This window comes from Capra hircus, chromosome 18, assembly GCF_001704415.2.
Source record: "Capra hircus breed San Clemente chromosome 18, ASM170441v1, whole genome shotgun sequence".
Classification (NCBI taxonomy): domain Eukaryota; kingdom Metazoa; phylum Chordata; class Mammalia; order Artiodactyla; family Bovidae; genus Capra; species Capra hircus.
The window spans coordinates 54,966,336-54,979,248 of record NC_030825.1 but is presented as its reverse complement, the minus strand read 5'-3'; the positions used below and the strand labels follow the sequence as shown (position 1 = coordinate 54,979,248).

General features: G+C 51.5%; 1 protein-coding gene across 1 annotated transcript; it reads left to right on the top strand.

Annotated features, from left to right (window-relative positions):
* Nucleotides 2,663-12,112, top strand: AP2S1 (adaptor related protein complex 2 sigma 1 subunit). Its single transcript, XM_013971564.2, has 5 exons — nucleotides 2,663-2,811; nucleotides 5,217-5,366; nucleotides 10,917-11,030; nucleotides 11,486-11,545; nucleotides 11,736-12,112. The coding sequence occupies exons 1-5, from the start codon at nucleotides 2,809-2,811 to the stop codon at nucleotides 11,835-11,837; spliced, it is 429 nt and encodes a 142-aa protein (XP_013827018.1). The 5' UTR covers nucleotides 2,663-2,808; the 3' UTR covers nucleotides 11,838-12,112.

The following is a 12,913-nucleotide window of genomic DNA, read 5'->3' as shown; positions in this document are numbered from 1 at the left end:
GGAGATGCTTCAGTGCCAGTCAAGTCTTCAAATGACTGCAAACCCCGCTGACATCGTGACTGCAATCTTGGGAGAGACACCGCCCGGAATCACCTAGGTAAGCAGCTTCCAAATTCCCAATCCACGGAAGATAAGAAATATCTATCGTCGTTTGCTCAGCAATTTTTTGTTTATTTACAATGTCATTTAAGTCTATCGCATATTGTCATGTAAGTCTATATGCATAAGTCTACTGCATATGTCTATTTCCTCTGCTAGACCATGAATGCTGTTGGGCTGGGGACGGTGTCTGTTTTCTTTACTTTTCCTTTTTTTATTATGGCAATTTCCAAGCATAAAGTTTGAAAGCTTTACACAGTTCAGTTCAGTTCAGTCGCTCAGTCGTGTCCGACTCTTTGTGACCCCATGAATTGCAGCACACCAGGCCTCCCTGTCCATCACCAACTCCTGGAGTCCACCCAAACCCATGTCCATTGTGTCGGTGATGCCATCCAACCATCTCATCCTCTGTCGTCCCCTTTTCCTCCTGCCCTCAATCTTTCCCAGCATCAGGGTCTTTTCAAACGAGTCAGCTCTTCGCATCAGGTGGCCAAAGTATTGGAGTTTTAGCTTCAACATCAGTCCCTCCAATGAACACCCAGGACTGATCTCCTTTAGGGTGGACTGGTTGGATCTCCTTGCAGTCCAAGGGACTCTCAAGAGTCTTCTCCAACACCACAGTTCAAAAGCATCAATTCTTCTGCTGCGCTCAGCTTTCTTTATAGTCCAACTCTCACATCCATACATGACTACTGGAAAAACCATAGCCTTGACTAGACGGACCTTTGCTGGCAAAGTAATGTCTCTGCTTTTTAATATGCTGTCTAGGTTGGTCATAAGTTTCCTTCCAAGGCGCTTTACACAGTGTATACCCATATACTCAGCGTCTAGAGTCTATAATTTTGGTTATTTTTCACCTCTCTATTCTTTAATCTCTCTATCCACTAATCTGACTTCTTTTTCTGATGTATTTAAAGGTTAATTGCAGGGACTTTCCTGGCAGTCCAGTGATTAAGAATCTGCGCTTGCACTGTGGGGGTCTATGGTTCCGATTCCTGGTCTGAGAACTAAGACCCGCATGCTGTGCAGCACAGCCAAAATACAGAAAACAAAACAGCAGGCATATCATCAACTACGGTTCAATATTTTTGACTTTTTTTGTTCAGTTAAAAAATTCTGGGGTGGGGGCGCAGTCCAGGGAAACCCCTTAGGTAAATTTTATGTAATATGAAATGCACAAATCCTGTGTATTGTTTGTTGATTTTTGGTGTGTATCTACATCTATATAACTAAAACCTCTTTCAAGATACAGAATATTACTATGCCAAATCCAGCATAACCCTTGCCTCCTAGCCCCCTGTCCACAGAGATAATCACTGCTCCTGTTTTTACATCATAGATCAATTTTACCAACTTTGGTCTTCATGGTCATTCAAACAAATTACATACTAACTACTCATTCCTGTAAAACTTCTTTTACTTAGCCTTAACGGTGTCTGTTTCCTTGCTTCCTATTCATTCATTCAGGAAACTTGTCAAACACCAGACTTGTGCCAGGCACTTAGCTGAGTGCTAGAGAACAGGGCTGGACCAAGGGGAGGCAAGCCAGCTGCTCACTTTCAGGCCCTTGCAAGGGTCAACATCTAAGAGTGAGTGCCTTTTAAATTTTGTACCTTGGGCACATTGCTTACTTTATCCTGGTCCCAGCCCTGTAGATGATAGAGGAGTGCGAGAACTGAAAATGATCTCTTACCTCTATTTGCCCCTTCAGTTATTCAACACCTATGTGTTAGTTCTTCTGCGAATACCACACTTTTAATTTACATCCAGGATATGTTTTGTTTTTATTATGGCAAGTCTGCCCTCAGTAGCAATACCTTTATCGAGTGCTTACTATGTGCCACCGTGTTCTAGTAAGGGGTCCCCAACAGCTGGGCCGTGTAAGAAGACAGGTGTACCTGTGAATAGGAAGCAAGAAGACCCCTATTACATGATATAAACAGTGAACATTCATGATTTTAACTCACGTTTATTGAGCGCTTACCATGTGTCGAGCACTATGCTAAGTACTTGGGAAAATGGCCGAAGCTTTAAAACCACCCCAGTGAGGTGACCCCTTGATCACTTCTCTTTAACAGATGAAGAAATTGAGTTAAGAGATGAAACTGCTCGCCCGAAGTCACAGAGCTAGGGAATGCGACGGCAGGATTTGCACAGTTCTGACTTCCAAATTGATGCTATTAAACCACTGTCTGTCTCCCAGAGAAACACTCAACACATTTTAAACAGAGCACTAGGTAAGCACGGAAACATAATTACATTTCCCAAAGCAGTTTTATTTAAAACAGTTATTTCCAGCATGTCCTTCTCGCCTAGGCTGGAAGGTGGAGGGAGGGCTGACGGAACTACTTTTCCCAGGATGCAACTCTCGTCTCGCTGGCTGTCAGGCATGTCGGGAACTGTAGTCCTCCGAGGAGATAATAACCCGTGGCTCCCAACATGCATTTGGAGCCTGAACCTTGGCGTAGGAAAAGCCCAGTCGCGCGGCATGCTGGGAAGCGCGACCGGCTCTTTTCCCGGGTTGCCTCCCCGACGAGTGAGCCTATTTTTTTTTCAGGACTACAATTCCCAGTGGGCTGTGCGCGAGAGGGCGGGCGAGTTCTTCTCCCGGAAGTCCGCTTCTACGCCTGGGTCCCCCAACAGCTGCCGGAGCCGGAGCCACACAGAAGCCGCGGGACCGGGGCCGCTGGGGTCCGGACGGGGGTCGCCATGGTAACGAGGGAGCGCCTACGCTGGGGACGGGCAAAGGGTGGGTCCACGTGCAGGTACTCCAGGCTCGGTGGGATACTGACAAGCCGCCCCTGCTGCGGTGCGATGGTCTGGGCCGGGCGCGGGCTCTCGGGATTGGGGCCGATCAAAGGCCGGCGAAGGAGGCAACTGGGGGTGGTTCTGGGCGCGAGTGTGTACTGGGGTTCTCGAGGCTAGGGGGGAGCTTTTGAAGTCCAGGTGCCAGGGGAGAGGGCTGTGCGGGAGGGAGACATTCGAGATGGTTGGAGGGTTTTGAAACTGGGAGGCAACTCACGAGGCAGGATCTCAGAAGCTGGGAGAAGGAACTGGAGGTGGGGAGGGGGCGTCCCAAGCGGAGGGCTTTCCGGGAGTGCGTCAGAAGAGCTGGAGAAGAATGGGAGACGTTGAGATAGGAGAGAGGTGGTCTCTAGGGGCAGGAAGCCGATGTTGCAGGCGGAGAGAGGGTGTTGAAACTGTGTGGGATACTGCTGGTGAGAGAGTCTCAAGGATAAGAGACTGGACCCTGGAGACAGGAAGTACTGTAGGGAATGGGGCTTTAGAGTTAGGAAAAGTGTGCTGTAAGAAGGAAGAAGGCTTGGAGTAGGCAGTGAATACTACACATGAATGGGGAGCAATGGAACAGGTCTCTGCAAGAGGAGGGTTCTCACAGGGTAGGGAGTAAGCATGGAAGTGAGAGGTGGAGAGGGGGTTTGGGGAACAAGGACTGGGCATTGGAGCTGGCGCCAATCCCCAGGGATGGGGCACCCTGACAGAGAGCCCTGAAACTGGGAAAGCAGGAGTCAAAGAGAGCAACTCCGGGGGGGCCGGGGGAACTTGGAGGTAGAGAAGGCTGGCGGGGGGCGGGGGGAGGTGGGCACTGAGAGGGGACATCAGAGGGGCGAGGATACAGAAAGGATGGGACTTCTCAGTGTGGATCCCCTGGGATGGAGAGACTCTGGTTGGGAGGAGAAACAGGAAGAGGTGTATGAGGGAATTCAGGACTCAGAGACAGAGCTCTCCCTTAGTTCTACAGCCTTGCTCCATCTCTCCTCCCGATCTCCTCCATCTGTCTCTGGCTCTGGCCCCCAGGCTGTGGCTGCCTGGTGTGGGTCCCACCCCCACCCCATGCCCTTTGCCTGCCTGCCAGGACCCCTGCCTTGCTAGGAAGTGGTTTTCCCTGGCTCAGCAGAAGGGGTTCTTGGAAGGAGAGTGTAATATCCTGTTCCCGTCCAGCTCAGATGAGTTGGGGGAGGAGAAATGGAGTGTGTGGAGAATGAGGCTTACGAAAGAGAGCAGCCTCTCATGACCCGGTGGAGGCTTCCACAAGTCAGGATAAGGGGATTCAGAGCAAAGCCTTTGGATTCCCAGCTCTGCTTTCTGGCTGTGAGACTTCCATTCTCTGAGCCTCGATTTCTTCATCTATAAAATGGACATGAGCACACCCATCTCCAACAGAACTGGGCTCAAAGACAGGCTTGCTAGCTGCATGCACTTGGTCCATGATTTTCTTAAAGTCAAATAACAATGAATTATATCCCTAAGAACTAATATTTGTATAATGCTTAGTATGTGCTAGTCACTGTTTTATCCCTGTTGTGTTCATGAACTCATGCAACGGTCTCATGAGGGAGGTGCTCTCATTATACCCATTGTGCAGACAGTGAAACTGAGGTCCAGAGAGGTGAAGTAACTTGCCTACAGACTCACAGCCAACAGTGCCAGGATTCATTCGGGCTCTAGAGTCTGTGTTTTTAGCCACTTGGTCAAATGCATCAGTCATAATAGTTAATTTTATTGAACACTCAGTATATAAATGGGACTATACAAAACACTTCCGAGATCAACTTGTTCGGTGTTCACAGTAGCCCTGTGACAGTTGAGCTGGCGTTTCAAAATCTTAAAAACACCTCAGGTCTCCCAGGCATCACTGATGATAATTGCAGCTGACACTTGGCTGGCCTGTTAGTGCCAGCCACTGACTAAATTTATAAACTTATTTAACCTTCAAAACACCTTGACAAGGTGAGTCTTCTAAGGAAAACTAGTTTCACCGTGGAGAAACTGAGGCGTAAAAGGGCGGATCTTTTGTCCAAGGTCAGGGAGACAAGACTTGGTGGAGCTTGGGACTCAGCGCCCTAGAAACGACTGCAGAGTTGGCCAGTGGACAAGAGATCACTCCACGGGGTATTAGAGGGACCTGGCACCGGAGCAGGTGGCCAGGTCAGCCTGGCTGGGCTCAGGGGAGTGGCGGAGACCCTTGGAAGGCAGGCAGCCGGGACACGTGGACCCTATCTTCCCCATGGGGCAGGGTGGGGCTGTTGGGCAGGGTCGCCCTGCAGTGGCTCGCCCACCCCACCTCTCTCCCTGCCTCCTCCTCTTGCCATCCCCAGATCCGCTTCATCCTCATCCAGAACCGAGCAGGCAAGACGCGCCTGGCCAAGTGGTACATGCAGTTCGATGATGACGAGAAACAGAAGCTGATCGAGGAGGTGCATGCCGTGGTCACTGTCCGAGACGCCAAACACACCAACTTTGTGGAGGTGACAGCTATCCCCAGCCCTGCCAGTGCCTCCCACACTCCCCCGCTTTGTTCTGATGCCCCCCTTCCCAGCCTCAGATGGCGATAACCTCTCAGACTCTCCTTCCTCCCCGCCATTCATTTATTCAACTTTCCTGCCATCTTCTTCCTTTGAGGAGTGTGGGTTACTTTTCAGGGTGAACATTTTCCGACATACAGGTTAGTACAATGAGATATCAACTGAAAATTCCCCCAGATTTCATCAGTATTAAGAGTTTGCATTTTTGTTCTTTTTTTCTCTCTTCTTTTTTTTTTGGCCAAATAACCTTTTTTTTTTTTTTTTTTCCTGATGCCTTTTAAAAACTTACTGCAAAAATGCTCAAACACATAAGCGTAGAGAATGGTATACCGAACCATCCCTGGCGGTCGTGTTTCCAGTTCAGTTAGAGCGATCATGGGGGAATCCCCTGGCGGTCTGGAGGGTAGGATTGCGTGCTGTCACTCCCAAAGGTGCAGATTCAGTCCCTGGTTGAGGAACTAAGATTGCATAAGCCATGTATTGCAGTCACAAAAAGGTATAGAGATAATGACATTTCATCTCTAAATATTTCAGGGTACATCTCAGAAAAAAAAGACACTGCCTTCCATGACCACAGTATCATCAGGCCTGATAAAAGGAGTCATACTTCCTTACTAATAGTACTCTAAACCCAATCAATATCTAAATTTCCCCCAGATCATCAGAGGGCTTCCCAGGTGACCCTAGTGGTAAAGAACCCGCCTGCCAAAGCAGGGGACATAAGAGATGCAAGTTTGATCCCTAGGTCAGGAAGATCCCCTGGAGGAGGGCATGGCAACCCATTGCAGCATTCTTGCCTGAAGAATCCCACGGACTTAGGAGCCTGGCAGGCTACAGTCCAGGGGGTCACAAAGAGTCAAACATGACTAAAGCAACTTAGCATAGCACAGATCATCAAAACTGATTGTCCAAAGCCAGTCAAGGATCTTGGCGTTGGTTTTGGTCTCTTTATTGAGATGCTTCTAGCTTTAATTCCCACGGTATTAGCCTGTCAAGAGACCAGGTTGATTGTCCTGTGTGTGTGTGTGTATGCGCGCTCAGTTGTATCCGACTCTCTGTGACCCCGTTGACTGTGGCCCGCCAGGCTCCTCTGTCCATGTAGAGTTCAACAGATACTTATTGGCGCTCACTATGTGCCGAGTACTGTTCTAGGCACTGGTGATACAGCAGGAAATGAAACAGACCCAGCCCCTTCCCTCAGAGAGCTGACCGCTGACATTTTTAGTTTTAGTCGATGGGAGGTTGTTATTATAATGAAGATATAGCGTATCAGGTATGATAGATGCCAGAGAGAAAAAGGAAGCAGCTGTGGGGGATGGAATGGCTAGGATGTATACAGTGGGGGGTGGGGAGTGGAACGTGGGTTTAAATGGTTTGATCAGGAAGTCTTCATTTAACAGGGGACGTTTGAACCCAGACCTGAAGGAAAGGAGAAGTGGAAGGAGACGATAGCTGACAATAAGTGCAAAGGCCCCTGAGGCAGCAGGGCGTACAAGGGCATTCCTGGAATAGCAAGAAAGCCAGTGTATCTGAGGTGGGGTAAGCCAGGGAGGAAGGTGGGAGCAGATGAGACTGAAGATATAACAGAAGTAGGAGGTTCAGGGCCTTGTGACCTGTCATGAGGACTTGGGCCCTTACTCTGAGCAAGAAAGGAGCCACAGGAGGCTTTTGAGCTGAGGAGGGAGGTAGGCTAGCTTAGGCTTTAGGGATCCCTCTCCAAGGGGCAGGAGCAGAAGCAGAGGACTGCTCAGGAGGTGACCACTGCGGCCCAGGTGAGAAATGCTGGTGACTTTCACAGTCATGGAAACAGTGGGGGTGGCGAGAAGCATTTTGAAAGGAGAGCCAACTGAAGGGCCGAAGATTGGAGGAGGTATGGGAAAGAGAATGGAGCCACCAGTAGGGGGCGCTGTCATTTTCCCAGATGGGCTGATTTAGCAAAGAACAGGTGGAGGGGAAGATCAGCAGTGGAGTGTCCATTCCCAGCCCAGTGGAGACGTGGAGGGAGGGATAATGAAGGGAGGGGAGCCGGAGCATAAGGGATGTCGGCTCTCCCGGGGCACCATGCTGCCAGCGCAGGGCCGGCCCCACACTGAGTGCTGGAAACGACAGCAGCTGAGGGACCCGGAGTGGGCAGGGAGGCGGATTAGGAGGAGCCAGAAAGGTTTGAGGCCAGGTGAGAACGTCACAAGGGGGCCGGACCATCTTAGACTGCTCCCGACCCAGGCCCACTCCAGACTGGAGCCCTGTGCAGGGCATCACTGGTGACACAGCGGTGACAGGAAGGAGCCAGGCAGGAGATAGCAGGAGAGAAAAGAGCACTGTTGAGGGTCAGAGCCTGCCAAGGCCACACCAGCTGTGGCGGCCGGTGGGTGACTTCTCCAGCTCAAGTCTTCCTGCCCTCGTGGGTTCTTGTCTCGAACCTGCCCCTCCAGAGCAGGGGCCTTCAACCATTTGATCGTGAACCTTTTTTTTTTTTTTAAGTAGAGTTAACATCCTGATATATTCTTACTAATCCATGGATTATGTGCAGGAGCTACTGTAATAATATTGGGCTTCCTTGGTGACTCAGCGGTGAAGAATCTGCCTGCCAATGCAGGAGATGTGGGTTCGATCGCTGGCCGGAGAAGATCCCCTGGAAAAGGAAATGGCAACCTGCTCCAGTATTCTTGCCTGGGAAATCCCATGGACAGAGGAGCCCGGCGGGCTGCAGTCTCTGGGGTCTCAAAAGAATTGGACACAACTTAGGGACTAAAGGACTAAACAACAACAGCTCAATATGCTGCTGCTGCTGCTAAGTTGCTTCAGTCGTGTCTGACTCTTTGCGACCCCATAGATGGCAGCTCACCAGGCTCCCCCGTCCCCAGGATTCTCCAAGCAAGAACGCTGGAGTGGGTTGCCATTTCCTTCTCCAATGCATGAAAGAGAAAAGTGAAAGGGAAGTCGCTCAGTAGTGTCCAACTCTTCGTGCCCCCATGGACTGCAACCCACCAGGCTCCTCAGTCCATGGGATTTTCCAGGCAAGAGTACTGGAGTGGGTTGCCATTGCCTTCTCCGCAAAAGTATCAGTTCAATCAGTTCAGTTCAGTCGCTCAGTTGTGTCCGACTCTGCGACCCCATGAATCGCAGCACACCAGGCCTCCCTGTCCATCGCCAGCTCCTGGAGTTCACTCAAACTCACGTCCATCCAGTCAGTGATGCCATCCAGCCATCTCATCCTCTGTTGTCCCCTTCTCCTCCTGCCCCCAATCCCTCCCAGCATCAGAGTCTTTTCCAATGAGTCAACTCTTCACATGAGGTGGCCAAAGTATTGGAGTTTCAGCTTTAGCATCAGTCCTTCCAATGAACACCCAGGACTGATTTCCTTCAGAATGGACTGGTTGGATCTTGCAGTCCAAGGGATTCTCAGGAGTCTTCTCCAACACCACAGTTCAAAAGCATCAATTCTTTGGCACTCAGCTTTCTTCACAGTCCAACTCTCACATCCATACATGACCACTGGAAAAACCACAGCCTTGACTAGACGGACCTTTGTTGGCAAAGTAATGTCTCTGCTTTTCAATATGCTATCTTGGTTGGTCATAACTTTCCTTCCAAGGAGTAAGCGTCTTTTAATTTCATGGCTGCAGTCACCATCTGCAGTGATTTTGGAGCCCCCCAAAATAAAGTCTGACACTGTTTCCCCATCTATTTCTCATGAAGTGATGGGACCAGATGCTATGATCTTCGTTTTCTGAATGTTGAGCTTTAAGCCAACTTTTTCACTCTCCTCTTTCACTTTCATCAAGAGGCTTTTGAGTTCCTCTTCACTTTCTGCCATAAGGGTGGTGTCATCTGCATATCTGAGGTGATTGATATTTCTCCCAGCAATCTTGATTCCAGCTTGTGCTTCATCCAGCCCAGCGTTTCTCATGATGTACTCTGCATATAAGTTAAATAAGCAGGGTGACAATATACAGCCTTGACGTACTCCTTTTCCTGTTTGGAACCAGTCTGTTGTTCCATGTCCAGTTCTAACTGTTGCTTCCTGACCTGCATGTAGGTTTCTCAAGAGGCAGGTCAGGTGGTCTGGTATTCCCATCTCTTTCAGAATTTTCCACAGTTTATTGTGATCCACACAGTCAAAGGCTTTGGCGTAGTCAATAATGCAGAAATAGATGTTTTTCTGGAACTCTCTTGCTTTTTCCATGATCCAGCGGACGTTGGCAATTTGATCTCTGGTTCCTCTGCCTTTTCTAAAACCAGCTTGAACATCTGGAAGTTCACGGTTCATGTATTGCTGAAGCCTGGTTTGGAGAATTTTGAGCATTACTTTTCTAGCGTGTGAGATGAGTGCAGTTGTGCGGTAATTTGAGCATTCTTTGGCATTGCCTTTCTTTGGGATTGGAATGAAAACTGACCTTTTCCAGTCCTGTGGCCACTGCTGAGTTTTCCAAATTTGCTGGCATATTGAGTGCAGCACTTTCACAGCATCATCTTCCAGGACTTGAAACAGCTCAACTGGAATTCCATCACCTCCACTACTTTTGTTCGTAGTGATGCTTTCTAAGCCCCACTTGACTTCACATTCCAGGATGTCTGGCTCTAGGTGAGTGATCCCACCATCATGATTATCTTGGCCGTGAAGATCAAAAGTATAGACATTCACAGAGATAAGCTAGGGGGAAAAAAATGAAGAAAAATCAGGGGCTTGAGTTGGCTTTTGCAGTTGCCAGCAGATGGCGCCACACACACACACGCTGGACTGGACTTTTCAGCTGCTTTGCCCGCCGGCATGGATCTCTTTCTGTGGCTTTATCTACTTACACATGGTATAAAATTAGAGTCTGCGTCCCTGGCTCATGAATATTTATTCCTGGGTTGTATTTATGCGTTATGGTAGGAATATTTATCTTATGGTTCAGTTAAGGGCAGGGCTAGGATTGTCTTGGTTACAGGAGGCAGTGAGCCTGTACTGCTCAGCACAAATCCTGCCACACAGCATGTGCTCAGGCAGTGTTTGTGGAAGAATTTGCCAGCTTAGTTCCAGGCTGAGGAGATCGACTCCTTCCAGAGGCAACAGCGGGTCATGGAAAGGGGAAGATGGATACCCTGGAGCACCCCCACCTCTTGGCTCTGGGCTTTTGCCCGGTACTATTCCCTCTGCCTAAAGCACTCCTGCCTGGTCACCCCTGCTCATCTTCCAGATCTCAGTGCAGATGCCCCCTCTTCCAGGAAGCCCTCCTGGACTCCCAGGGTGGGTCAGCCTCTTGTCCCCTCTGAGCACCCACAGCCCCTCGCTGCCCACTCGGGGTAACTAAGGATCATGCTCCATTGGACTGTGAGCCCGAGGCAGGGAGAGCCAGGCCACCCCTCTGTCCCCAGCGCAGAGTCAGACAACAGAGCAGGGCCTCCGGGACCGTGTGAGGAACGCAGGACTGCATACTGGTGCCATCCTGCCCAGTGTGTGGCCCTGGGCACGCCCTGTCACTGACCGCCCACCTCTCTGCCCCGCAGTTCCGGAACTTCAAGATCATTTACCGACGCTATGCTGGCCTCTACTTCTGCATCTGCGTGGACGTCAACGACAACAACCTGGCCTACCTGGAGGCCATCCACAACTTTGTGGAGGTGCATGGGCTGGGGGCAGGTGGGCGGCAGGCGCCGTCCGGCTCCCCTCTGTTAGGGTGCGGGGCCCTCAGCCTGGGGGAGGGGACACTGTCTTTCTTTGCCCACCTTGATGTTTCCTCCGGTGTCTGTTTCCCTTCAGTTTCTCTCTGCCTTGTTTATTTACTGATTTACTTTGCCTGCAACGGGCCTTAGTCGCAGTGCTTGGGATCCTCGATCTTCATTGCAGCATGCAGGATCCCTAGTTGTGGTGTGTGGCCTCTGAATCCCTGACCAGGAATCAAGCCTGGGCCCCCTGCCTTGGGAGCATGGCGTCTTAGCCACTGGACCAGGGAAGTCCCCTCTGCCTTATTTTTGTGCCACCTCTTTCTGATGCCTCTGTGTGTGTGTGTGTGTGTGTGTGTGTGTGTGTGTGTGTGTGTCCTTGCTCATCTTGCAGCACCTCTGTCTTCTCCTAGGTCTTAAATGAATATTTCCATAACGTCTGTGAACTGGACCTGGTGTTCAACTTCTATAAGGTGGGCTCCTGGGGAAGATGAGGAGGAGGGAGCCAGAGGAGGGGGTCAGTGGGGGGCCAGAAGCCCACAGCCACCCTGGTGCCTCCGCTGGGGTCTGTTTGCTGGTTCTTGGGCATCAGAACTCCCCAGCTCCCCAGGGGTCCCCCCCACTGCTCACCCCAGGGTCTCCCCACGCCCTCCCTTCCCTCAGGTTTACACGGTCGTGGATGAGATGTTCCTGGCCGGCGAGATCCGTGAGACCAGCCAGACGAAGGTGCTCAAACAGTTGCTGATGTTGCAGTCCCTGGAGTGAGGGCGGCCGTCCCCTCCTGCCCCCGTCCCTCCCCGGACTAGCCTGCTCGCTTCCCCTTTCCGGCCCGGGGTCCGCCCCAGCAGCCCCCTCCCTCAGCTGGCCAGGAGGAAGGCACCCAGCTGGGTCTGGGCCAAGGGGAGGAGGCCACATCCCACGGCCTCGGGGCCCCAGCTGTGGGTGGAGGCCGCCTCGAGTGTACCGTGTAACCGTGCCGTCCTCGTGTGATGCCGTGAGCGTGCGCGTGGAGCCCCCAATAAACCTGTGGTCCCCGCCTGGCCTTGTGTCCTTGTGCCTCTGCCTGTCCTGCCTGGGAACCGCGGGCAGCTCCAGGGGCCCTGCCGTTGGTGCATCGGGTAGTCAGTCAACAAGCACACCTCGGGCTGAGTGAGGGAGTGGGGTGAGGGCGGGGCGTTCATACCTGCTGCTGCCCGCAGACAGCCCCGGGGGACTTGGAAGGGTGACAGATTTAGACACTGAGCTCTCGCTCCTAAAATAATGACACTCAGAGCCAACGCCGACATCGCTCAGGCCGTTCTAAGCCGTGACGTGCCTTTGTTAACCCTCACAAGAGGATGCGGAAGGGATGGTTAGAGGGGCTCACTCAGCTCAGACGGTCACAGAGTGAGTCTGCAGCTGAACCAGGTTTTTTTCTTTTTTTTTTTAATTTTACTTGTTTATTTTATTTTTGGCTGTGCTGGGTCTTCGTGGCTACGCGGGGACATGCAGCAAGTGGGGGGCACCAGCTTCTCACCGCAGTGGCTTCTCTCGCTGTGAGGCTCAGGCTCAGTCCTCATGACAGCGTTAGTTGCCCCACAGCATGTGGGATCTTCCCAGACCAGGGATCGAGTTTGTGTCCCCTGCGTTGGCAGGTGGATTCTTAACCACTAGACCACCAGGGACATCCTGAACCAGGGTGGTTTTGAGCCCAGGCAGGCGGCTGCAGAGTCCTGGTTCTCAGACACGAGGCCCGAGGTGCAGGCTCCGGGTCCGTGTTCAGTGGCTCCCAGCCGCGGCCGGCCCTCAGGCCTTCACTGTGTGGGGCTGTCCCGGGCGTGGCCGGCCTGCCTGCCCCTGGC